The sequence below is a fragment of the Mus caroli genome, chromosome 5 (genome assembly GCF_900094665.2).
Source record: "Mus caroli chromosome 5, CAROLI_EIJ_v1.1, whole genome shotgun sequence".
NCBI lineage: Eukaryota > Metazoa > Chordata > Mammalia > Rodentia > Muridae > Mus > Mus caroli.
Window position 1 is genome coordinate 103991611 of NC_034574.1, and position 26704 is coordinate 104018314.

A 26704-nucleotide genomic window follows, 5' to 3' on the forward strand; every position below is an offset into this window, starting at 1 on the left:
CACTTTGTAGACCAGGCTGGCCTCGAACTCAGAAATCCGCCTGCCTCTGCCTCCCGAGTGCTGGGATTAAAGGCGTGCGCCACCACGCCCGGCTCTAAGGAAGGTTTTAATATTGAATGAGTTCACGTTTGTTTTAAACATTAGAATATATGATCTTGTTTGAGATGAAGAGGAAAGACTGTGTAACTTCTGTAGTCCTTAAAACCTGTGGTTTCGTGGTTCCTGTCTGGGTTTGGGTTCTGGTTTCTATAGAGCGGATGTGTTTGAAGAAGAGGCTGTGTTAGTTCCCCAAGAAGCCTTCCTTGTTTTTGAAACCAGACAGTCATGCTTTTGTGATGATGTTTCCTCTTAAAAATAAAAAACAACCGAAAATGAGTTTCTTTGCCAAACTCTCAAAGTAGCTTTGCCTTAGGCACAGCAGAGCCATAAAAGGTCATTGCAGGCCCAGTAGCCAACAGCCTCTTGTGCTTCTGAGGATAGAGTGGCTTGGGAAGGAGAAGGACCTGGCTCAAGCACTCTATAGTCCCATGTGCTGCAAAGGGACTTTGGGGGTTGAGTAATAACATTTTGGCAGCGACATTTTTTTTCTTCCATCCCGTGAGGTTTTAGTTTGGGACCTACCTTTGAAAATCCTGCTAACTAGAGCTTTATTGGCTATAGCTTGACATTTTCCTTTGTGGTTCCAAATATTTGTGGCTTTTGTGGGTTTTTCTTTTTAATTTTAGTTCCTACAATATTAAGACCAGCTGGTTAGAGTTATTTATTTTGATACAGAAAGGTATTATGACTAAACCACACTGACTAAAACTTGAGTCAGTGAGGTGGCCAGCTTTGGGGAGGATGAGGGGACTTCATGTCAGAAAAGAGTCTGCACCTATGCCTGCTGCTCAGGGAGTGTGTGCGAGGAGATGCTGTAGGCGGGTCAGTCTTGGGGGGCTCCTTCCCCAACCCATTAGTTTCTCCTGTGCGCTTCAGGTACATTCAGGGAATATATTGGATACAACTGGTGCTGATGCAGGGAGGTGCTACATGTCAACCTTCGTTTGTTACTCTCCTTCCTCCCTAGTTTGAGGAAGAGTGACCTGCTCTCTAGCTGCTTCAGAGCCTGGAGTCAGGGCAGCAGCTTTGGGATGAGAGGAAGAGAGGTCAGGGGGGCCATATTCCCTTGCCACTGTGAAATCCCCTACCCCTGTGCCAGACTGCCTTGGCATGTGTCATATAATTAGGGCAGGGTCTGGAGCAATGGCTCAGTGGTTGAGAGCACTGGGTGTTCTTCCAGAGGTCCCAGGTTCAATTCCCAGGACCCACATGGTGACTCACTACTGCCTGCAACTCCAGTTCCAGGAGATGACATCCTCTTCAAGCCTCTGTGGGTTATCAGGCATGCATGTGGCATATACACAGACTTGCAGAAAAACTCTCACGTGAAAGAAGTAAACAAAATAATTTTAAAAACAGAATTTGTGTGAATATCAAGTAATTATTGGTATTGGGGAATCAATGGAACACCCAAGTGACAGTTATAACAGTTTAAACCTCTAATGAGCAATCAGAAGTCTGTTATTTTCCGATGTATTTCCAGCGTGCCAGGGCAACCCTACAGGCTCCTTGATGCTTGCAGGTTCTTGGGCCCAGCTAAGTATCAGCTGAAAGGTTTTTGCATGGTCTTTTTGGTTTTCCATGTCACCCTTTTCAAGCATATTTTAAAAGAGTCTTGGTCTGAGAGTCCTTGTGTCACTCACGTGTGCATCCTTACTTCCGCCATGGTCAGTGGGCCCTTCCTTAAGGCTCAACATGGAGGTGGCTTCTGAGCCATGCTGGGAGATGTCACTCTAGGCTGCTTGAGTGTCATCAAAGGTACAGGTATTGCAAGCATGGGCTGCCATAGGCATAAACCAGATGCTAACAGTGAGGGAGGAGGGACTTTAAAGGAGTGGCATGCATTGCTATTGTAAGTTATGGTATCTTTAAATAAAGCATAGCAGAAGATACACGCGTACATGGTTACCTTTAATGTAATGCAATTAATATTGGAACAGATATTCTTCATTATCCTAGGATATTGTGTTAAATTCTTTAAATAATTAGAAGCAGCTTTTACACCCACTTTGGAAAGCTACAGAACACCTGTCTCTAGTGTGTGTGATATGTAACTCAGTGGGCAGATATGTAACTCAACTGACATGTTACTGTAAAGAGAACAGGCTTAAGCAAGTGTTCATAGATGTCAGTATATGCTCCCGTGCCATCCTGCAGGCCTGGCAGTGAGCTCCAGGGTTTGCCTGTACCACGTAAAAGGAGTGTAGGCAGAGCTGTCCTACTGTGTGAGGAGTTTTGAAAGATAGTGCTTGATATTCCAAGCTGGGGATTTCATTCTAATTTCTATCTGTTTTGTTTTATTTTAAAATGATTGTGTGTGTGTGTGTGTGTGTGTGTGTGTGTGTGTGTGTGATGCATCTTGGAAGCAATTGCTCCTTCCAGGCTTCCATGGAATGATATCATTCCCAAGGTGAACCTTTTTCTATATCTCTGTGGGCAACAGAAACTGTCAGAGAGAAAATATTTCCCTGTCTCTTGGGACCATCATCTGGCTCTGGAAGTAGCCACTGCTGGGAGGAGAGCCATTTATAACGTCATCTTCTGGGTCTAATTGTGTCCCCACTTTAAAAAATTCTTTCAAGTATTCAGTTCCTTTTATGTATTAGTCTATGACCATAACACAATCAATGACTTACAAATCCAACATGCTCTGTAGGTTCACGTACCTGGATCATTATGCTAAACGACTGCAAAATATAAGCTTGACTGGTTCTGATGTAAGCTGAACAATTAATACCGGGTTTGTTTGGGTTTTTTTTGTACATACATGTGTATGTTTGTACAACTGAGTATACGTTTTTGTGTATTGTGCACTTGAAATCTTAACTGACTTGTAATTATTATTTTCTCATTATTTACCGGGACATATGTAACTAATTGACTACTTAAATCAACTTAGGTTAAAAATAAGTAGCCCCAGGAATTCTATAAAATTGTGTGTGTGTGTGTGTAGAAAAGTATGCCAAAATGCAAGTAAAGGTATATACAATAGCCAGGCAGTGGTGGCACATACCTTTAATCCCAGCACCCGGGAGACCAGCCTGGGCTACAGGGTTCCAGGACAGCCTGAGCAACACAAAGAAGGTCTGTCTCAAAGAACAACAATCAAACAAACAAACAAACAAAGTGTAGATAGTAGCTTCGGGGTGACAGGATGGAGTGGTACATTTACTTAATCTTCCTTCTTTCCTTTTATACTGTAACTACATTTCCCGGAATGAGCATACATTCTCTACTGAAGTAATATACATCTTTAAAATAAAATAAATGGAAATGTAATTTCTAAGACACTTAAAATTTGTTTTTTCTGCCCTGTACTTGAGAAATAGGGTGTCTAAGTAAGTATTTAAGATTGAGACTCTCAGGAGTGCAGAGTTACTGTGCGTTGCCTTTGGGTGTCACCGTTGCAGCCACAGGTTTGTCTCACCCTGAGACCTGGTTTTCTAAGCAGGACCTTGTGCAGGGCTAGGGAGTGGCACCCATGATGTTAGCATATGTAAGCCCAAATGCAGATGATGTTCATTAATACTTTACTACGTATTGGAGTCTATGAACATTAAATTTTCTTTTTTATATAAGTTCTCAGTGCAAAATCTTGTAATAAAACGCTGAAGATGCCTGAGCTGACAAAATAAATAAGAAATTGCTCGTGTTATTGTGAAGGGATATTCTCAGAAAAAGACCATGGGTAGTGAAGATTTCACCAGGCTGCTTGGCTGTTAAGAGTTCGATGAAGTTACAATGTTGCAGGTCCAGAGCCTAATTATCTTAGGTCCTGGTTAAGCCCTTACCAGCCATTCCTGGCCCACTTCTGTGTCTGACCCAACGTCCTGTAACTCTCATATGAAACCTTGTAGAACATACTGACTGTGCTCTTGACCAGTAGCCCAAAGACTACCAGTGGCCACCAGGCAGCATCCGAGGCCTTTGCTGAAGTCTCCTAGGTGGACAGGCAGGGCCTTGACCTATGACCCTCCCCTGTTCTCTGGCTGTGAAAATCAGGAAGCCATTACCAAGTGGGATCGTGTGTTACAGGTGACCTGAATCCGGTTTCCTGGACCAAGGTCACACATATTTGGTTCTGGAGTAAATTGTCTTATTCCCTTTGAGATGAGAACTGTGTTTTTGTGTCTACGTTATTATGATTTCACAGGAAAATGAGCAGTTTTTTTTTTTCCTTACTCTTTTGCTGTGATGTATTGGTCTCCAAAAGCGCTCAGTTACTGTGAGCATTTGTCTTTCATTCACCTAAGTCAGCTGAACTTGGATTCTTCTGGCCTTGGAGACACTTCGGGCTCTAGGGTTGTTTTAGGTTTCTCAAAGAGGCCTTGTGTTGTACTCTTTGGAGACTTTAAAATAAGGTATTTCTCTTCCAAGACATATTAATGCTTGCAAAAGGCATCCGAGCAATCAAACATGGCATTTTCAGAGTGTTCATTAAATCTATAAAGTGTTGGTTTTATCTTTGGCCACTTTATAAAGGACTGTAACTGTAGGCCTGTTTATGGCATGTGCCTGTATGCATAAACCAACTTTGACATTTTCCTTACTTTAATGATAATGTGACTTGTTAATAATTACTATAGTATCTCCAATTAATGAGAATTGTGACTCGGATTAGATGCCTTCTAATTAGTACTTTGTCATTTTACATCAGCAGAAAACGTGTGTGCTGAATGAAGGAGGGAGTTCCAGTTGGCAATAGGTGGTTCATTAACACATGGAAAGAGATAGACAGCTCACACCCTTGCCTATGGTTTTGTTGAAAAGAAAGGGGGTGGAGGTGGCGGATCTGCGTTCAGTACTGGGGGGTGGGGGTGGCAGATCTCATTCTCACTACTGGAGGGGCAGTAATGGCAGATCTCCTGTTCTATACCGGGGTGGGGGTGGGGTGACAGATCCCCTGTTCAATACTTTGTGTTAGGTTTGCTTCTATAGACAAATGTGTTTGAAAAACAGGTAAGCTGCTGCCGCTGGCTCAGCTCCCAGGGAGAGAGAACTTAGAGGCATGAGGAAGAAGCCTGAGGTGCTTCAGCAGGTAGTCACTGTGTGAATAATGAAAGGCAAAGGGGATTGCACTTCACAATAGAGAAGCCCGCAGCAGCACTGAGGCTGAACAGGCCCTTCACAGGTCACCCGACTCCCTCACTTTAGAGGTGATGGAGCTGGGGTTCACATAACTGGCCAATAAGAAGGTTGGGGCCAGCTCAGTGTTTTCTTGCCCCATGTCCAGGGCCAGCAGTGGGGAGGAGGGGTCAGGCCTAATGCTCTCCAGGAAATGGGATCACCTGTAACTGAGGTTAGTAAACAGCTATCTGATTCCCTTAGATTTGTCAGAAGCTTGGTACAATATTGTGCCAGAGGACTTTGACTTTAAGTGCTGTGCCATGATTAACAAAGAAAGCCATGGATAAGCAGGGAGTCCACGTGCAGTAAGTGAAACGGATTCAGGAGTGGGGCTAAAGCTGCTTAGGAGGGTCGGGTGAGACACAGACCATCAAGCCAAACTGCCAGCAGAACCTCGAGCCAGCAGCCCTCTCCATCCACAAGTCACCCTGTGGCATCGCAGGGCCAGAGGCATCCCCACCTCATCCCTCAGAATGCTCTGTGACTGCCACCGTGAGCCAGGCAGCCAGAAGAGTGATTTTCAGCAGAGGCTTTCATGACTCTCGTCCCTCCAGTGTGGAGGGTGCTGGTGAGACACAGACTAAGCTCTCACCTGCAGTGAGACGTTGTCATTCTACAGAGTAAGCCAGCAGGATGTGACCAGGATCTGAGACCCCCTTTTACTTTAATTACAAAGTATATTTATGGTTGTTCCTTTTGTATGATTAAAAAAAGAAAAGAAAAGGAAAGAGAGAAAAGAAAAGAAAATCCAGACTGCTTGGAATAAGCAAAAGAAAATGTAAATGATTTTCAAATAGACCAAATTGTCTTTTGTACTTAGAGTCTCTTCAAGTCTGCTTGTGCTAGCCCTGCTTATTGCATGTAAATATTTCTCAGGGAAGGACCCTTTCTGATCTCTGGTCTCCTTGGCAAATGAAATCAGGGCAAGCTTTTGAATTCAAAAGCATGTATTTTTACATTTAAACTGCTGTAGGAAGAGCCATCCATAGTTCATAAGGGTAGACTCTTGTGGTGAAATTAGAGGCTATTAGAACTATTGGTCTTATTTCCAACTGAATTAGTTAACTGCCTGTTAAGGTTCAGAGCCTATTGACCACTAGGCATTTATTACCTTAGCCATAATGACACAATGATTTCCATTAACTTCCAGAGTTTATGGAAATAAAAAAGATCTCGCAAAGAAAGTGGTTGCATTTAATTATGAGGATTAATTAGGCATTTAAATGTGGGTGTAAAGTATGTTTTAAAAACAAGTATTTCTCTTTCATTGCCGTGAGTCAGTGCACTGAAGATACGAAGAGCGTGTGTCTCCTGAAAAAGCCCTGGGTCTCCTGCTTCACTGTTGCTTGGGCTGAAATTGCTGATCCATGCTTCCAGAGGCCACTTATCTGCCAGTGTCACATGGTGTGCGATCATTTAACATTTTCCATTAGTCATAACCAGGATTGTGCTGGGAAGGAACCACTAGCCAGCTGCTATCTGTATCTAGCCTAATATATTAGAATATTAAATATACTCTTCTGAGAGCTTCAGAAAGCCACTTGACTTTTTTCCTCAAAGACTTTGAAAGTGAGACACTCCGAACCCACACTCTATCACATCCGTATTTGTATTTAATTATGGCCACAGCTTTATAATTAACACGGATTCCTTCATGAGCTATCAATTAAACTAGAGGTTTTGTGCATTAGCTTTGAACTTGCAGTGGGTAAAAATGTCTGTTAGGAGCCGAGTTAAAAGAACTTTTTTAAAAATTAATGCATCCTGAAAGGATGTAGAGAAGATGACAGATTATGAAGTGGAACCTACTTTTTAAGCATCCGGGATTCTATTACATTAAAAATTGATGTGTGGGCTCTGAATATTCATCTCTAGGAGCGTTTGAAATGATGCTGGCGAATCAGAGCTACCTCTCTTCAGAAGATTCATTTGCAAGTGTCAACCTGCATTCATTTCAAACAGCTTGAAATGAGTTTCTTAATTTGTTTCAGAAGTATAGTTTCCAAAGTTGACGCAACTAAGTATCATTTGCATTTCCTCTGGCCTAGTCAAGGTCCGCTCCCTTGATGTCAGGGTGAGTGGGTAGTTGAGTGGGTAGTTTCTCCCAGTGGGGTGGTGCAGAGTTTTCAGGCTCGGGGCTTTATGGGTGAAGCAGCTGTGGATGATTCTTGTCTGTCCTGGTTAGGGAGCATGGGCAGCCACAGGAGAGATGTGAATTGTGTATTTACTCACTCTGGATTTGGGGGTTTAAAGGATGGAGAACCGAGAGTTTGAAAGACCTTGAGTGTAGGGTAAGGAACGTGGAATTGGTCAGAGTTGCACACATCCAGGGAAGGCCGAACAGGAGACGAACAGGCAAGAGGCCGCTGCTTTTCACACATCTACCCTGTCATTTAGTAACTGGGACACACAGAGCTGTGTAGGCCTTGTCTCTGTACTGCTGGGCTGTTGGGGTCACGGAATAGATTGCGTACATTTTCTTGTTTGGAAAGTACAAGTCCTCTCCACTTGTAAACATTGTTTAAAGGCACAGAACTGGAGCTGTGGCCTCAGAGACAAGTGGCTCTGCGTTTGAATCTTTTTATTCCTAACCCCTGAAAGTTGCCTTGGGCTAGTCACCTCTGTCAGTGCTGGGCCCTCCTCCATTCAGTCCTTTTTCTTTTAAAGGAAGACAGAACAATTTACTTTATAGGATTTTAAAAATTCACTAAGACTACTTACGTGAAAGTGCTTTGTAACCTAATAAATGCGGTTCCATTTCTTCTCCTTTCTGTAATATTGTAGTCCTCTTCTCACTGGGACTTCGGGACAAGCCATTGTGAACTGGCTGGAGAATCTAACTACCCTTTATGAATGGTGACCAGTCACTGGGAGAACGCTTAAACTATCTGAAACAACTGACTTCAGAATGAAGTTCTAGAGGAATTTTTCTGTACGTTGGAGAACACCCATCTGAATTTACATTTGTGCCTGTTCTTAAGTTGCTCCCAGACAACTCTACATCAGCATGCGGCTTTTACACACATCCCCGACGGCTGTGAACTCCTGACTAAGCTCGTTGGTTCTTGCATGCCCTTGCAACCTTGAGTGCACTCTGAAGAGAGGGAATACAACACACCCTTAGGAAAGGCAGACTTGTATCAGGAGAATACGCCCAGGGTAGTTTTTCATTAAAAATAAATGGGTTTGATTCTGTCACTTCAGATTTGTCAAATCCTGAAAGTGCTGTTTTGACATGTTTTATGGAAAGAGGGCTTCAGTGCGGGAGGGAATGAAGTCAGCACTTGGGGAGCTCTGGAAAAGGTGTGTGCAGGCTGCACCGCTGCGTGAAAATGACCTGTCACGTAGCACACCAAACCCGGGCCTGCTTAGCCAGTGAGCTACTGGCTCACGTGGCCAATGCTCCAACATCAGCAAGTCCTGGGTTGCTAATCAAATCATGCAGCTGTGCCTGTTTTATGGCGATTTTTAAAAATACAGCAAATCCTAGGATATTGGTGCTGCCACAGTAACAGAAACCTCAAGCAAGACTTCTGAACATTTCTTAATCAAAATAGCTAACTTTCCCACTATTAGAGCCTGCCATGCTGTTCTGATAGCCCCCCCCCTTTAAATAATGAGTTTGCTCCACCCCTGCTATCTCCTTACTGGAGCTGCTGTCATAACTTCACAAGAATAACCCCTTCAACAGCATGAAACATATTCTCAGCAGACTGAACTGCACTGACTCTTAGTAGTGCTGTTTAAAAATGGCCAAAATTGTCCAGGGACACGAAGCTTGGCGTTTGGCATCATCTCTCAATATTAAGTATGACATTTTAGGTTTGAACGAGACTTTTTACTTGTCCTGCTCCTGAGACCGCGGATGTTATCTGCTCTGCTACAAGCAGGTTATACCTTCTATAAGCAGGTTTGTCCTCGGTTGGTCCACTTAGCTAGGACAGTCCCAGACATAACTCCCCAAGAAAACAGGATGAAGAAGGTGGAGAACCCACGTCCAAATCAGGGGTGCATGTGGAGCAGAGCTGCTCATGAGAACACCTGTCCTGTGGAGGCAGTCCATGGCCTTCAACCCCCCTTGGCTCTCTTCTTATATACTGGAAGCAGTTGTTTTGTGACTCACAGGGGAGGGTGTGACTGACAGAATGTCATCACATCCAGGGTGGCTTAAAGATCTAGTTTTAAAAAATTGTGTGTGTGTGTGTGTGTGTGTGTGCGCGCGCATGCTCATGTGTGTGTCCTGTCCCTGTCCCCTGCAGCTGGAGGTTGTAAGCTATGTGACATGGTTCTGGGAACCAGGTTTTAGAGAGCAGCAAGTTCTCCTCATGCGGAACCATCCCTCCAGCCCCAGTTGCAGGCAGGAATGTTTAGAAGTTTGCAGAGTCCTCAGTATATACCGGCAGAGCAGCGAATGCGTATGCATCCCCACGCTTGCTGGCATCAAGTCCCGGCTATAAGGTTCTGTGCCTTTCTTACTGTGCTCCACAATGTGTGTATGTTGAACACGTAGTACAGTTTGTGGGAGCCATGGTGGAGCCCTGGAGTCTCTGGAAGCTGAGTTACAAATGGTTGTGTGCCAACACGTGGATGCTGGGAATCAAACATTGTTCCACTACAAGAGCAGCTGATGTTCTTAACCGCTGAGCCATTGCTCTAGCCCCTGAACACATTTCTTTACCTCTACGAATGGTCTGTGTGGTGGTTTGACCAGGAATGGCCTCTATAGACTCATGTGTTTGAGTGCTTGGCCTTAAGGAGTGGTGCTATTAGGAGATGTGGCCTTACTGGAGGAGATGTGGCCTTGTTGGAGGAAGTGTGTCACTGGCGGGCTTTGAGACCTCCCATACTTAGTCTCCAGCCTATGTGCAATCAGAGCCTCCTAGGTGCCTACAAAAGACAGTCTCCTCCTTGGCTGCCTTTGGATCAAGATGTAGAATTCTCAGCTGCTCTAGCACCCTATCTGCCTGGATACTGCCAGCTTCCTGCCATGACAGTAATAGACTAAACTTCTGAACCTGTAAGCCAGCCCCAGTTGAATGTTGTCCTTATAAGAGTTGTCTTGATCATGGTGTCTCTTCACAGCAGGGGAAACCTAACTAAGACAGTCTGTTAGTTTCTGTCTGGGTGTTCATTTCCTTCTTGGCTCTCTAGCGATGGCACTGGTAGGCAGACTATAGCCTTGTCTGTCTTTATCTTATCAGTCTTCCTTGGCATGCTGCCTCAGAGCTGTCCTGTAGCTGTCCTGGTTTGAAGAGACACTCAGAGGAGTACTGGCTAGTGGAGAGATCTTGTTAATAACACACAGCGGTTCTACTCACTGTTAGTGTTTGGACCACTACGTGTATGCTTCCTAATTACAGGAGATGGCACTGAATTGCAGGCTCTGCCCATTCGCTGCTTCAGAACCGGGGCAGACACCAAGGGGGCTTGTCTTTCTTCCCTCTAATTAAAACAAACAATAATTATTATTAATGATAATTATGTTCTGTGACACTTCCGAAAATAGTGAGTCATCATACCCAAGCCGTTGCTCCGAGTAAAACTGCAGGGTTGGGTTCCCGTGAGTCTCTGCTCTCATTAGTGGATCCGTACAAGGTGTGGTTTTGTGGGCGTTTCTGGTACAGTATGTATTATGTATGTTGATTCGTTGGCATTGCACTCATGGGCAGCGACTCTATGCCTGAAGCCTGAATAAGCTTACCTAACCATGCCTGGCAGGCGCACTGCTGTGACATTCTTGTGTTCTTGCATTTAGGGACATACAATGGGCTTGTGCACCTGAGACATGTCCCTTGTGGGAGTGCTGAGTTGGCTGGTTTGTCCTCTGCTGGTCTCTTGCCCTTCACAACTGACTCTAGAGCTATAAAGTTTAGTAATTAGGCAAATTCATGAACAAAATCTGTGAATAATGAGATTGACTGTGCAGCGTTCTATACATTCTCTTTTGCTTCTTTTCCTGTGTGTGTGTTGTCCTGTGCTCAGCACACATGTGTGTGCAGGCACATGTGTAGGCCCGGGGTGGGTCCGGGGTCCCTTCCTCCACCGTCTCCACCTTACTCTTTGAGTCTCTCAGGCAGACCCAGCAGAGCGCACTCTGCTCTCTCTACCATCTCGCTCTGAACTGAACTCAGGGTCTCTTGTGTGCGTGACAAGAGCTTAACCGTTGAGCCAGCCCCTATGTGGTAATCCACTCTTAATCCTAAATCGTCTTGTGACTTCTGGTCTTTGAATACTGCACATCAATAAGAATGTAACATGCATCTCAATGTCTGTTTATTCTAGCACAGCTCTTTTAAATCTTTTATACAAGGCGCATGTTGCCTTTCTGAATTCCTTTCATTGTATTGATGTTTGCACTGCTACCTGCCCAGTGCTTTCCAGCCGGTGTGTGTATCAGTGTATCTGTGTATGTATAAATCTGTGTGTATGTAAATATATATGTATATGTGTGTATGTATACTTATGTATATATCAGTGTGTACATATGTATATATGTATGCATGTATGAATGTGTGTGTATGAGTGTATCTCTGTGTGTATACATATGTGTGTATATATGTGTGTACATATATATATATATGTATACATGCATGTATGTGTATCATTGTATCTGTGTGTATGTGTATGAGTGTGCCTGTGTGTCTGTACATATGTGTATGTGTGTATATGTACATAGGTACATGTGTATGCATGTATGTGTATGAGTGAATCTCTGTGTGGGTATAAACATTTGTGTGTATGTATATATGTGTATGTATGTATATGTGTGTATGTTGTGGGTATATGTGTGTATGTGTATATGTATGTGGGTGTGTATGTATATGGATGTGTATATGTGTGTATGTATATATGTATGCATGCATGTATGTGTGTATAGGTGTATCTGTGTGTATGTATATGTATGTACATATGTGTGTATGTGTGTGTGCATGTTTGAGTATATGTGTTTGTACATATGTATGTATATACATGTATTTGTGTGTGCACATCTGCATTGCGTGTGCACTACCTTTAGTTTTAACATGCATTAACATGTGTCAGAACATGCTCTAATACCCCAAACCACCTCCCACCATTCTTCAGAAACACCCTTTCCTGACCATCACACCTTAGCAATGGCAGATTGCTTTACTTTAGTCTTTTCCAAGCTGTCCTAGAAGTAGAACTGTGTGGGCTATTGGCCCCTGGAAAGGGACCCCCTCCTCAGCTTTGACCTCTGGCTTTCAGCTGCTGTTGTGTACCCCAGTTTGTTCATTTTCTTTCTAAGTGCTGAGCCCTTGTTTAAATATTATGCATCCACCTCAATGCTTCTCAGCCCCTGGGTTGCAACATTTTTGGCAAACCTCTGTCTTCAAAAATATTTACATATGATTTGTAACAGTAGCAAAATAAGTTATGAAGTAGTAACAAAAGTAATATGGTTGGGGGTTAACACATCATAAGGACCAGTATTAAAGGGTTGCAGCATTAGGAAGGTTAGGAACCCCTGATCGACCTCCCACATGCATCGGAATTGTTTGAGATTCAGGGAAATTATGAAGAAGCCTGCTGTAAGCATCCACAGGCTTTGTGTGGATGGAAGTTATGATCTCCCTAGAAAAATTAGGAATGTACTGTCTGGATCTAATGTTAAATCTAAGATTTCGATAGATAAGAAACTGCCAGCTCTTATTCCAGATTCTCCTGTTCCATATTTGCATACAAGAGTTCCAGTTGCTCTGGTTGTCACCAGCACTTAGTGTTGCTTCACTTTCCTTTTTCTTCTGTACCTCATCCACGCACAGTGCACTTGCTGTGAAATATCCTTAGTGTAAGTGCAAGCCAAGTCATCTGGACAGGACAGGGCCCTGCACTCTTGAACTTATAGCAGCTGTGATTGCCTGCACAAGATCAAGACAGTAAACATTGTAGTATAGAGTAGGGAGGGGTCAATGAGTTCCCACCTTCCCTGTGGAGTTACTGATGGTGAATGTTTGCAGGGAGTTGGTTTTTGGTTCCTGGCTGGTCAGCCACACTCCAAAGCAGCTCTTCTCAACCTGTGGACTCCTTTGGGGAATCAAATGACCCTTTCAGAGGAGTTGCCTTGGACCATGAGAAAACACAGATATTTGCACTACCATTCATAACAGTAGTAAAATTAAAGATATGAAGTAGCAGTGAGAACGTATTTATGGGTGGGGGTCACTACAGCATGAGGTATTGTACTGAAGGGACACAGTGATAGGAAGGTCTGGAACTGATGCTCCAGATGTATATCAACAGCACAAATTGGTTTAGATGAATTCTTGAAAAGAAAGACTGGCTCAGAGCCAGGAGGAGGGAGTGGAGGGTGGATCTGGGAGGAATTATGGTAAGGAGTGTGACCAAATACCTGTGTGCACAAATGCAACTCTCAGAGAATTACTAAAAATATTTAATATGTTCTAATTAATATTCAAAATGTTCTACCATAATAAAATCTTAGTAATTGCTTTATGTTGTGCTGTCATTTTTTAAACAAAGTGGTTTCTCTATGACACAGACATTGCAAGAGGATTGTGTAGGAGCAGGGTGGAAGGAGTATATTTATTGTTCAGTTTTGCTGTGAACCCAAACTTGCTTCCGAAACCTTTATGGGGCTTGCTGGAGAGATGGCTCAGCAGATACAGGGGTTTGCTGCATAAGCCTGGAGCCCTGGAACCCAAGTACAGGTGTGAGAAGAGAACCGGCATGTCCTCTGACTGACATGCACACAAATATGTTTTGAAAGTTCACTAATTAAAATTATTCTTTTTCTAAAATGTGAACTCGGGCTGGTGAGGTGGCTCAGTGGATAAGAGCACCCGACTGGGGCTGGTGAGATGGCTCAGTGGGTAAGAGCACCCGACTGCTCTTCCGAAGGTCCAGAGTTCAACTCCCAGCAACCACATGGTGGCTCACAACCATCCGTAACGAGATCTGGTGCCCTCTTCTGGAATGTCTGAAGACAGCTACAGTGTACTTACATATAATAAATAAATAAATCTTTAAAAAAAAAATAAAATGTGAACTCTGCTATCTCATAAGTATAGCTGTACACATCTCCCTGGCACAGTACTGTGGACTGTCATGTGAAAGCTAAAAAGAGAGTAGAGGCAAGCCCTTGTGATATAATCATCTCTGCCCAAGGAGGCCGATGTGCAGCTCTTGCATCCCACCTAGTCTGTAGTCGCTAATAGTCATTTTTATAGACCATTCTAGAAAGAGCTAATTTACATCGGCCTGGTAGCATCTAGGATAGCTACACAGGGACACAGATTCCCAGGAGTCCTCAAATCAGTGAGAACTGAGGCTGCCTTAATCCACTTGATGTTGGTTAGCTTCTCCTGGTCTGCTCTGGCTCTTTGCCCACCAGCAGCCAGCCTCCCCACCCCCACCCCCAGGCTATGTGTGAAGGCACAGGCAGCAGGGCCCGGCAGGGCCACAGACTGATCCTGACACCAGATGATTTGGGAGCGGGGGTGGGGGTGGGGTGGGGGGGTGGGAGATATGTTCAGGAAATCTTGGGTTTTGTTATCGACATGGTCGTCATCGTTGTTTTCTTTCTTCTTGGTCTGAGTTTTACAGGCTCCCTCTGCCATCACCATGGAAAGAAAGCCCAAGCTACTGGATGTTCAGAGCCATTGCTCTGCATCCCCAGACACCTTGATTGTGTTTTGAAAACTTAGAAGAGAAACTCTAGATGAGGTCTGCACATTTTATAAGCCGACCCAGCACTGGGGGTGGCATCCACTGGTTTATTTAAATCCTGATTTGACAGTTCACCTGTTTTGTTTTGTTTTGTTTTGTTTTATTCATTCATTCATTCATTTATTTATTTATTAAAACCTCTTATCAACCTACGGTCTTTCTCACAACACTTTGGTTAATAACACCTTTGATATGGTTAATCTAAAGCTAATTATGGGAAAACAAACACTTGATGTGATTGGCCAACTAGAATTGAGAGCAGCTTTCCTCTAGATATTGATTCTGGACAGACCATAAGCCAAGAGGGGAGAAAAACAACTCCCAGCTGCAGATGGAGCCGGAACATTGTGTTCACACAGCTTCGTCTTCTGATCTCCCGGGGTTCCAGACAGCATGATGGCGTTTTCTAAAGCAATCCCGGATCTTTCACATCTTCTTCACTATAGACTAAGACAGATCAGTTTTTTTGTTTTAATGTGAGAAATAGAAGCGGAGATTTCTGGAGTGATCTCGCCCAGCTGAGCAGGAAAAACACATTGGCGCCATGAACATGTTCTTTGCTGACTCTCTGGGCTTTATTTTGTTTTCAATGTAAAGTAACAACAAACAGAAGAAAAAGAACACTCACTTGAAAGTATCAGAAAATAAGAGGTGTAGCGAATTGTATCGCAGCCCCAAACAATTGTATAGCAGCCCCAAACAAGCCTGAGTGTGCTGATTTTTCTTTCCCTCCCTGTGATTTAAAGCCTTGCAACTCACAATCTAATTAACATCGAACTGAGTTGCAAGTACAGTGGCCTGTTTGGTTCAATAATAATACATTTATATGAAAGGTTAATGAAACGAATTTTCTCTGTATCCAATTCATTAAAAATTGCTCTACAATCAAGGGTTGTAATGGAATAGAGATTAAATATTCATGTTCATAAATTGTCTGTGTCATTTCTGATTTTCCTTCATTTCGGCCTCCATGGTTTGAATTTTACAACTAGAACAACCCCCCCCCCCCCACAAAATGCTGATTTAGAGGCTAATTGCATGCCATTAATTCTTTCATCAAAGACATTGTGTGGACCAGAGAAAGAGCACAGTAGCCAGGGTTGGTCGGCCCTGTGCGCTCAGTGTTGGGGGACAATTTTTGTGTGCAGTGGTCATCCAAAGACCTCCTCTCATGGTACCGAATAGCAGAGGTATACTCCAGTAAAGCAAAGACACATGGCCACAGGACTGGGAAGTAAATGAGTAACATAGGAAGTTAAAAGGAGATCTGTTTATGCTATAAAAGGAGAATTTATAGCCGTGGGCTATTTTTAAAATCTAAGGGCAGCACAGAAAGACATAGGTTAAATCTAAGTCAAAAGGTAAACTGTTCTCAAATGCTTGGAGTAAGTGATTGTACACATGACTTGCACGCTTCATCCTATGTAGTACCGCACACATCTGTCACATCTGATGTGTCCGAAGTACACTCATGCCCTGGTACACAGCACTTCACCTCCTAGCTCACTTGAACCAACAGGAGGGTGTGGGAGAGTCAGGTTCTAGTTAGGCTCAGAGACATTTGGAACTGAACCGGAGCGGAATGTTGGAAGTAAAGACGTGAAGTCTGTCATCATTCCTAGACGTGCTCATGGGCTGAGGAGTTTACCGTTGCCAGTGTTCAGATGACGCCAGTTGAAAATTTTCCTTTAGCTCTCTGGATGGCCACTTAAGCAAACCACACTCTAGTAATCCTAACAGTTTTAGCAACAAGTGGTAAATGCTTTAGTTATAAGATAGGTTTTTGTTACTACTGAAATATAGTGAGCATCCCCGAGAGTTAGCATTTGGTGCAGCTGGCCATGATGTAGCATTTATGCCCTTCCAGCTTCACAATGGGGCATCTCTGCCACACCGTAAAGTCCCCACGTGTGCAATGGGGAGATGTCAAGAGGCTCTGAGGGTGACGGTGTGCCCGACATTTACCACTGCCTCATAGGTTCAGCTCCCCATGACAGGGGCACAGTGCTCCCTATGAAGGAACCAGAATGTGCCCTTTCTCAAATGAAGCGACAGGAAGAGAAAGAGGAGCAGACAGGCTCCTACATGCCATGCCAGCTTCCTCCTGCGGTGGTTAACAGTCACAAGTCTCTGCACACTCTGACCTTGGCCTTGGTTGGGGCTTGCAGCAGGCTCCTGAGGTAGCTGCTGTTATCTCCCTAGACTCGGTAATTCAAATTACTTTTAACCTGGTAAAAATAGATTGCATCTGTAAGCCTTATAGCAACAAGTGCTTCTTCAATTACATGGCTTCCCAGTTGCTTAAGCCTCTTTGGAACAAGGGACCAGGTACATAAAGCAGGGATTGAACTGGGTAGGGTTTCAAAACATTCAAGATTCATTTGGTTTATTGTATGTATATGACTGTTCTGTCTGTGTGAGTGCATGCATACCATGTGTTCGCCTGGTGCCTATGGTGGCTGGAGGAGGGTGTTGGATCCCCTGGAAGTGGAGTTAAGAGGGTTGTGAGCCACCATGTAGGTACTGAACCAGGTTCCTCTGCAAGAACAAATATCCTTAATGTCTGAACTGTCTCTCCAGACTCAAAGAACACACACACACACACTAAAACCCACTTTATTTTAAAGAAACTGTAAATAAAAAGTATTACACAATTAGATTAACAGAGCCACTCAAACCCTGCTTGCCCAGGCCCAAAGTCTGTCTGTCTCAAGGAACATCTACCTGTACAGTTATAATTGCCACTCTAACATCTCGGAGCTTGGATTTGGATTTTATTTACACTTTTATAATCAATGCATTTCATGCCATACGTATAAAATGCAGTATATTTTATATATAACCCTTTCAAAAAGGAAAAAGAGGTCCCCCCAAAAAACCCATGACAGCGTTGGAACTAGAAAATGATTATATACCCGCCCCCCATAACTCGTGAGTTCTCACCTGTGCTCTGACCGTCCACATCCCCTAATGCCACTCCTCCGTCTTCTTTTTACATGTTACATGTGCACGCATGCACACTTGTCTACATATGCAGAGAACATGGATGTTTCCTTTTGAGATTAGGTGACCTCACTTCTTAATATGCACTTGGAATCCATCCATTTCCCTGCAAATCTCCTGATTTCATTAAAAAAAAAAAAAGATTTATTCTATGTATGTGACTACACTGTCACTCTCTTCAAACACACCATTACAGACGGTTGTGAGCTACCATGTGGTGGCTGGGATTTGAACTCAGGATCCCTGGCAGAGTAGTCAGTGCTCTTAACCACTGATCCATCTCTCTGGAGCCCGTCCCCCCCCCCCATTTCATTTTTAAAAAGAAAGCTGCATAGTATTATTTTTAACATGCGTCACCTTTCTGCGACCAGCTCATCTGTTACGGAGCCATTGCGTTGGTTTAATTTCCCAGCTATTCGGAACAGAGCAGCATTGAACACGTGCGTAAGAGTCTGTGGAGTGTGATGGCCGAGTCATATGGTACAACTTATTTTTAGCTTTTTGGGGAGTCTCCACACTGATTTCCAGAGCTGGCGAGCCGGTTTGCAGTCGTACAACACTGACTATGAGGCGCCCCTCTGGTCACACCCTCTCCAGCACTTGCAGCTGTTGTTGGTTGCTTTATTGATCTTTACCACTCTGACTGTGGCAAAATGAAATCTCAAAGCTGTTTTGATTTCCATGTCCCTAACTGCTAGGGACAACAAATAGCATTTTCAAGATATTTCTTAGCCAGTTTTACTACTTCTTTTGAGAACTTTCTGTTCCAATTGATCCTTTGTTGATTTTTGTTGTTGTTTTGTTTTGTTTTTGACTTTTTTTTAAAGTACTTTATATATTCTGGATATTAATCCTCTGTCAGATGTGTAGCTAGCAAAGATTCTCTCCTCTCAGTGAGCTTCCTCTTAACCCATTGATTGCTTCTTTTCTTTTCTTTTTTCTTTTTTTTTTTTAAAGATTTATTTATTTTAGGTCTATGAGTACACTGTAGCTGTCTCCAGATACACCAGAAGAGGACATCAGATCCCATTACAGATGATTATGAACCATGTGTAACCATTACATGTGGTTGCTGAGAATTGAATTCAGGACCTCTGGAAGAGCAGTCAGTGCTCTTAACCACTGAGCCATCTCTCCAGCCCCCTGATTGTTTCATGTGTAGAAACTGTTGAATTTTATCGATTCCCACTTGCCAATTGTTGGCTTTAATTTTGGGGCAAATAGAGTCATATTCAGGAAGCCTCTCTCTGGTATCTCCCTCATGCAGGACAACCGCCCCTGCTTTCTTCTGGCAGTTTCCATGTTTCAGGGTCTTAATCCATTTGGAGCTCGATTTTGTGCAACAGGATAGCTATAGGGCTAGTTGGGCGTACCTCTTTCCTCTTCCCGTGGACATCCAGTCTGTTAAGTGCCATTTGTTGAAGATGGTTTCTTTCCTCCAGCTTGTGTTTACAGTGTCTTTGTCAAATAGTAAGTGGCTGAAGTTATGTGTGCTTGCGTTTGGGTCTGTGATTCTGTTCCACTGGCTTGCATATCTGTCTTTGCAAGGGCACCATATTGTTCCTTTTCCTCCGGCTCTGTAACATATCAGGTCTGGAAGGTGGAGCCCTCCAGCGTGGTTCTGTCTGCTGAAGACTGTTTTTGATATTCAGGGTCTTTTGTGATTCTATATGAATTTTGAGATAGATTTATTTTTCTGTTTCTGTGAAGAATCAAAAGGAGATTTTGATTGAGATTGCATTGAGTCTATCTCTTGGTAGAATGGTCATTCTCACAATATTAATTTTACATCACTCCATGAGCATGGGATGTCTTTCCATTCTCTAGTATCTCTCTTTATTAAAAGGTTTAAATGTAAGGATGGTAAAAGTCCTTTACCTCCTTGGTCGGGTTTATTCTTAGATATTTTATTCTCTTTGGGGCTATAATGATCTCTTTGTGTTTGTTAGTGATGTATAGAAGAGCTATTGATTTGATCAGGTTGGTTCTGTATCCTGCCATATTGCTGAATTTGTTAATTGTTTCTAGAAGTTTCCTCATAGAATTTTTCAGGACCTCTAACATATAGTTTCATGTCATCTGCAAATAAGAATAGCTTGACCACTTCTTTTCGTTTGTGTCTCTTTACCACTCTCTTGCCGTATTGCTCCAGCTAGCCCTTCAAGCTCTGTATGGAAGAGGCGTATGGATTGCGGCTCTGCTGCCTTCATGTTTCTAGCATGGGTGCTTCAAGGGTTTCTCCACTAGGATGGCATTGGCTCTGGGTTTTTCTTACATAACTTTTGCTGCATTGAGCCATTCTCCCCTCCTCCTCTCTGTGACTTATCATGATGCCATGTTGGATTTTGTCAGAAGCCTTCCCTCCATCTATTGAGGTGATGATCATGAGAGTTTTGTCTTTAAGTCCATTTATGTGGTCTGTTACATTTATTGCCTTGGGTAGGTTGAAGCATGCTTGCATTTCAGGGATAAAGTCAACATGATCAGGATAGATAAAATATATGTCTGTGTCCAGTTTTCAAGCACTGAGAAGGTTTGAAGCTGGCTAGTAGCTTTCTTTTTGTCTTTGTGTCTTTGCCTGGTTTTGTCGTTAAGAGTGATATTGGCTTCATAGAGGGAGTTTTGGAGTGTTCTTTCCTCTGTCTCTCCTTCTCCCCCTCTGGCCCTTCCTCCTGCCTCTGCCTCCCAAGTGCTGGGATTAAGGGGTGTGTCATCCCCCTCCCCTGCCCTGCTTCCTTTTCTTTTCTCCCCTTCCTTCCTTCCTTCCTTCCTTCCTTCCTTCCTTCCTTCCTTCCTTCTTTCATGCTTTAAGAATAGGCTGCACATCTTTGAAAGTCTAGTAGAAGTCTGCTATGTGTCCACCTGGGCCTGCATGTGTTTTGCCTAGAGGACTTTTTACTTTTTATTCTCAATCTTGTTTGTCTGTTTAGGTTGTTGATCTCTTTTTGGTTTAAGTTTGGTTGTTTGGCTGAATCTAGACATTTTCCAGCTTAATAGAGTATGGGTTTTCTTTTTTACAATATTATTTTATAAAATTCTGAGTTTCTTGCTATCTTTTGTAATGTTTCCCTGTTTATTTCTGATTCTGTTAAACTTGGGTCTTCTCTTTCTCTGAGTTAGTTTGGCCAATGGTCTATTGATGTCATTTATCTTAAAGAACCAAAGAACCAACTCTTAGATTCATTGAGTTTTATATATAATTTATGTATGTAATATATATAATTTATGCACTATATATAATTTATTTGTGTCCTTGCTGACTTCTGAAATCTAAGCACTCAGAGCTCAACATTTCTCTCAGAGGACAGCTTGCATTGTGTCCCAGAGGTTTTGCTGTGTTGTGTTTTCTTTCTGTCTCTATTTCTTCTTTGACCCATTCATCATCCAGTAATGAGTTATTTAATCTCCATGAGTTTGTGCATTTACTAGAGATTTCTTTGCTGTCAATTTTAAGTCTTATTGCATTATGGTCAATTGGAATATATGGAATTATTTCAATCTTTCTGAATTTGTAAAGATTTGCCTCGTTCCCCAGGATGCGGCATTTCAGGAAGCTTCCGTTTGCTGCTGTGTAGAATGTGTATTTAATGGTATTTAGGTGGAATAGTCTCTAGATGTCCGTCTCACCCATCTGATGTATAATTTCATTATGATGTTTCTCCCCTTACTTTTTCTGCAGATAACCTGTCCAGCTGAACCCTGGACATTGACCGGCAGGGTCTGGCTGGCTGAGTGGAGAGCCTGGATGCTGTGCAGGGTGGGGGCTGGCAGGGCAGCTCTTTGTGGAAGCCTAGAGATTGATTGCAGAGAGTGCAGGTGGTTGTGGCTAGACCAGGCCAGGGCCCTGGGCGTGGGTCCTAGTCTATGCTACGTCTGCATGTTGTGGAGGGGATGTGGCAGGTAGGGCCAGGTGAGCTCACCCATGGGATGACTAGTATTTTAATACCTAAGTATATACTGGAATTCCATGCATGCTCTTAGTCTGGAATCATGCGTTCTTGTTAAGCCTTCAAAGATGGCTATTCTATTCTGTGTCCGGTGCTGTGCTGAGTTCTCTGCTCTGTCACAGTAAACTACAATCTCATTTCCATCATCATCAGCTTAAGTTTTATTGTGGCATATCACTCACAGAAGTCCAAAGAATTAATTTTCTTCTGTAGTGACTTGTTGCTGGGGAAAGATCCAGGAGGCCCCACTTGCTGGGCACCTAACGTAAAGCCTGTTGTTCAGACATCCTGCCTCATCCTGTGTGCACTGTGGAACACTAAGTGACAGTACCTCGAGGGAGCGTGGAACCGAGGAAGGCCCCTGAACCTTCTCTCTGCGTCTGAGGAAAAGAATCTAAGAAGCCGTGGAAGGCACACCGTCCAGTGTCACCATCTCATCTCATTTTGAGTTCAAAGAAAATGAAAGCAAGCAGAGTCTCTAGCACTGCCATGTCACTTGAGACCATAACTTGCACCTTCAAATGGTGTGTGTGTGTGCATGTATGTGCATACATGTGTGTATGTGCATGTATTTGAACATGTGTTCACACATGTGTATGTATGTGCATGTATGTGAAAATATGTTGGTCACATGTGTGTGCATGTGTGTGTGTGAACATGTGTGTACAAATGTGTGTGTATGCATATAGTTAGGCATGACTTGGCACACAAGTTGGGTCAGAAGACAACCTTGGGAGTCTGTCTTTGCTGTCTACCTTGAGTATCTGTTGCTCACAGCTGCATCTGTTACCGAGGTTGTTTTTTCTCTCCAGGGTAAGCCAAATACAACCTGCTTTTCATCATTTCACTTGAAAAACTGTGAAGTCATTCATCTCTTAGTGAAATAATTGATGATTGAGTTTTGTTCTAAGCATACAAGGACTTTTCAAAATTAAAAGTATTTAAGATTTTTGTTTCTTCTAATACATACCAGAAACCAGTAACTCCAGATATTCTTTATCTCCCTCCCTTAGCAGGAACTCTTATTATATAGATACCCAACACATTTATATGTATCAAGCATTTATTATTTATTTTTCATTTTGAGATAGGGTCTCACTCTGGCACCCAGGCTGGTCTGAAGCACACTGTGCAGGTCTGGTTGGCCTCAAACATTAAGTTATTCTCCTGTCACAGCCTCCCTGGGTCCTGGGATTTCCCACTTGTGTCACCACACCCAAGCTGCATGTGCATATATTATATAATCCAGGGCATATTTGTAGGTAAGCGTTTCTTCAAGACCCATAGAACGATGGTTATTTCCAGGTGGAATGTATGACTGAAATCCCCTGAAATGTAACGTGGGTGGGTAATGAAAAAAAACGTCTGCAAACACATTGAAGATGGGAACAGTGGCCAAGGCTAGAGGGAGGGAGGGAGGGAGGAGAGTGTGCTCACGGGTGGGTTACCTTACACACCTGCGTTTTCACAGCTGCTGTTGGTTCAAATCCACAGAGACAAAATAGCCCGTGAGCATCGTTTGCTTAGGGATTAGCTCTCAGTAGAAAGCAGAGTAGTCTTACGTCTTCAGATTACCTCAGAACGACAGTGCAGGAAGTGGGTTTACGTGGAAACAGGAAAGTCGCCTGCTCTCAAGTTCTCCGAGTACTCGTGTGATAGAAAATGGTAGAATTATATTTTCAGCACTTGTTTGAGAGTCTGAAACTTCATTCAGATCTCATGAATATCATTTATGAAAATGGTAAAGTGTGTTTAACAGAACAAAGATAATCCATGTTGTAAGAGTGGATAGAATAAGAAGCCACTTATTTAGAGACAGATGTATAAAAACTGAGCACATTAATAATGTTTTTTAAAAAATGGATTTATTTATCTTATTATTTTATTGTATATGCATGGGTGTTTTGCCTTCATATATGCCTGTACACTGCAGAGACATTCCATTCTTTCAGTGGATTGTTCTCTGTGTACTTGAAAAGCAACGCTACGTCACAACACTGACTTCAAATCATGGTTTAAGTTCTAAGTTTAGGGTCTGGGGAAAATAACTTAGTTGGCAAACTGTTTACATGGAATGCTCCAGAGCCTTAGTCCACAAGCAAAGAATCCACATGAAGAACTGGGTCCACGTAAAGAAGAGGGCGTGACGGCCCTGGCTGTAGTCACAGCTGTGGCAGGGGCTGACAGATAGTTGTGCCCAATGAAGCTAATGATCCCATGGGGGGGGCGGGGGGAGAGAAAGACAGAGACAGAGAGAGACAGAGAGACAGAGAGACAGAGAGACAGGAAACACTGTGGATGGTTCCTGAGGAACAGCACCTTAGGCTGATGCGTGCTTGCGCGCGCGCGCGCACACACACACACACACACACACACAAGTTGGAACACACACACACAAACAGAATTTAAAGAGAATTCTATAGTTAAACATTTCCCAGTTCTCTGATAATTTCTTCAGTTAGCTGACAGTCATCTAGTCAACTTTGTTCACATTGGTTTTTTTTTTTTTTTTTTTTTTTTTACCAGTTTTAAACTAACCCATTAAAGGATACAAAGGACTATAATCTTGGTTGTTTTGAAACAAAGTACATGTATGTTAGGTAACTATTTGAAACCATGTTTAAAACCCCACAAAGCATGTAACCATAGGTAAAGTGAGAAAAGGGAGGCAGAAGTATAGCCACAAGTAGTTTGAAACCTGGGCTACATCATGAGATTCTGATTCAAGCAGGAAGAACAGTCCTTCAACCCCCCCCCCCAAACAAATAAAACCACAAATATGCATGTATCCAAACTGAGTTTTTAAACAAAGATGTATCCATGATCATTATTTTTGGTCAAGTTGACACAGACTAGAGTCACTGAGAAGAGGGGCACTCAAATGAAGGCTTGCCTCTTTCAGAAAGGCCTATGGGCACATCTGTGAGCAGTCTCTTAAGGGCAGTTCCATCCCTAGGCAGTTGGACCTGAGCTATACAAATAAGGTAGCTGGGCCAGCAAGAGCCAGTGAACAGTGAGTAGCATCCCCCATGGTCTCTTCTGTTCCTGTGTATCCCCAGCTTTCGTCTCTGCCTTCTGTTGACGAGGGAATGTAATTCATACGCCAAATAAAACCTTTTCTTTCCCAGGTTGTTTTTGGTCAGTGTTCTGTCACACAACAGAGAAGAAGCAAACCAGAGCATGATGTGACAGGGCACATGATGGGACTGACAGGTCACATGATGGGACAGGGCACATGTGACAGAAATTGTATTTCATTCTCCGTTGTTAATGTGCCATACTAGGCACCTTGGTAAGATATCAGAAAATCTTCAAATAGGCTATGGAGGGTGTCTCAGATTTGCCCTGGTGCCAAGGATATATAGTCTTGACCTATTTTTCCTTCTTCCCATGTCTCTCAAGTGCTAGGATTACAGGCTACCAGTCTGGTTAAGAATGAGAATTTCTGTGGGGCTACCACATTGACTTTTTGTGGTGCGCGGTGGGTGAGCACTATACCAACTGAGCTATAGCTCCAGCCCAAGAACTGTGTGTCACATCATCGAGAAGCAATATGAGGACCAATGCCAATGAATAGAACAGAGTCAGTGGGTCTGAGAAACAAAAGAAAAATTCAAGCGTGAGTTCTTGAAAGAAATATAATTTGTGATGTGTAGAAGAAATGAGTTCTTAGTTATCCACCCTTTATCCTGGTTTTGAGCCACAGGTTTCTCATTCATAGCCCCGATAAAGAGTCCCCGTGGGCACGCTGGATGGCAGTGTACTAAACGGGAACCTTTGTTCTTTCCCCAGGCATACTTCCGACAGGGTGTTGCCCTCCAGTACCTTGGACGTCACGCGGACGCCCTGGCAGCCTTTGCATCTGGGCTGGCTCAAGACCCCAAAAGTCTCCAGCTCCTGGTGGGAATGGTGGAAGCTGCCATGAAGTCTCCCATGAGAGGTAGGTGAGATGTGGGTCTTCAGGTGTGACTGGAAAGCTGACACGCAGCCTTCCAGGACTAGGGACCTGTTGGGGTCTGCAGGCTGGTGATGAACTGTCTAATGAGGGCAGATGAGCTCATGTCTTTATATTTTAGGATTATTTAAATCATTCCCACTGTTAGATTAGTTTTAAGGTTTTAAACCATAATACCTCCAACAATAAGCTGATTTTCTTGTATGAATAAATATAGCCTTTAAAAATAATAAAATAAGAGAAGACATTAAGCTAGGCTTTTCTCCCTCCCTCCTCTCTCTTCTTCTCTCCCTCCTTTTCTTCCCTTCCTTTGTCCTTCCTTCCTTCCTTCCATGCAAAACACAGGAGTCAGTTCAATGGGATTAAGAGAGAATTTATTCTGGAGCCAAATATGAGTAACCATGGCCTCTGGAACACACAGTTTAGATTGCCCCCTTCCATGTTTCCCAATGTGGATGGAGTTCTGTGGAGTTGTATAGTAAGAGAACAAAGAACATTATAAATGAAAAATTACAGTCAGTTATCACCTTGGTAGGAATACCAGAGAGGTAGGTTGCAGCAGGATGTGCGATTCTTAGCTATGGTCTCAGAAGCTGCCTGTGACTTCTTTAGCCAGTCCATTCATTGGTGGACGGTAGGGTTTTGTTAAGTTAGTACATTGTAAAGGCTTTTAGTCTCTTTATCAGGATGTCCGGTCAGGCACAGAGGTGGTCAGGGAGTGGTTCCTTATGGAGCTGAATGTAACCTGGGAGAAATTGTGACTGGCCGTTCAACCTTGCATCATCCCAGCTTCCCTTGGGAATTCCCAGCCACACTTCCATTCTTTCTTCCTGAGAGAGTTTCACACTGTAGCCCAGGTTACCAT

At 43.2% G+C, this 26704-nt stretch overlaps 1 protein-coding gene across 3 annotated transcripts in view; it reads left to right on the forward strand.

The window, feature by feature from the left end:
- The window catches only part of Ttc28 (tetratricopeptide repeat domain 28), a 413454-nt gene that overhangs the window by 184284 nt on the left and 202466 nt on the right, over positions 1-26704 (forward strand). For all 3 annotated transcript variants that reach the window (XM_029476931.1, XM_029476933.1, XM_021163930.2), the window contains one exon: positions 25677-25824. In XM_029476931.1, coding sequence (XP_029332791.1) covers positions 25677-25824 — 148 coding nt within the window. The remainder of the gene's footprint in view (positions 1-25676; positions 25825-26704) is intronic.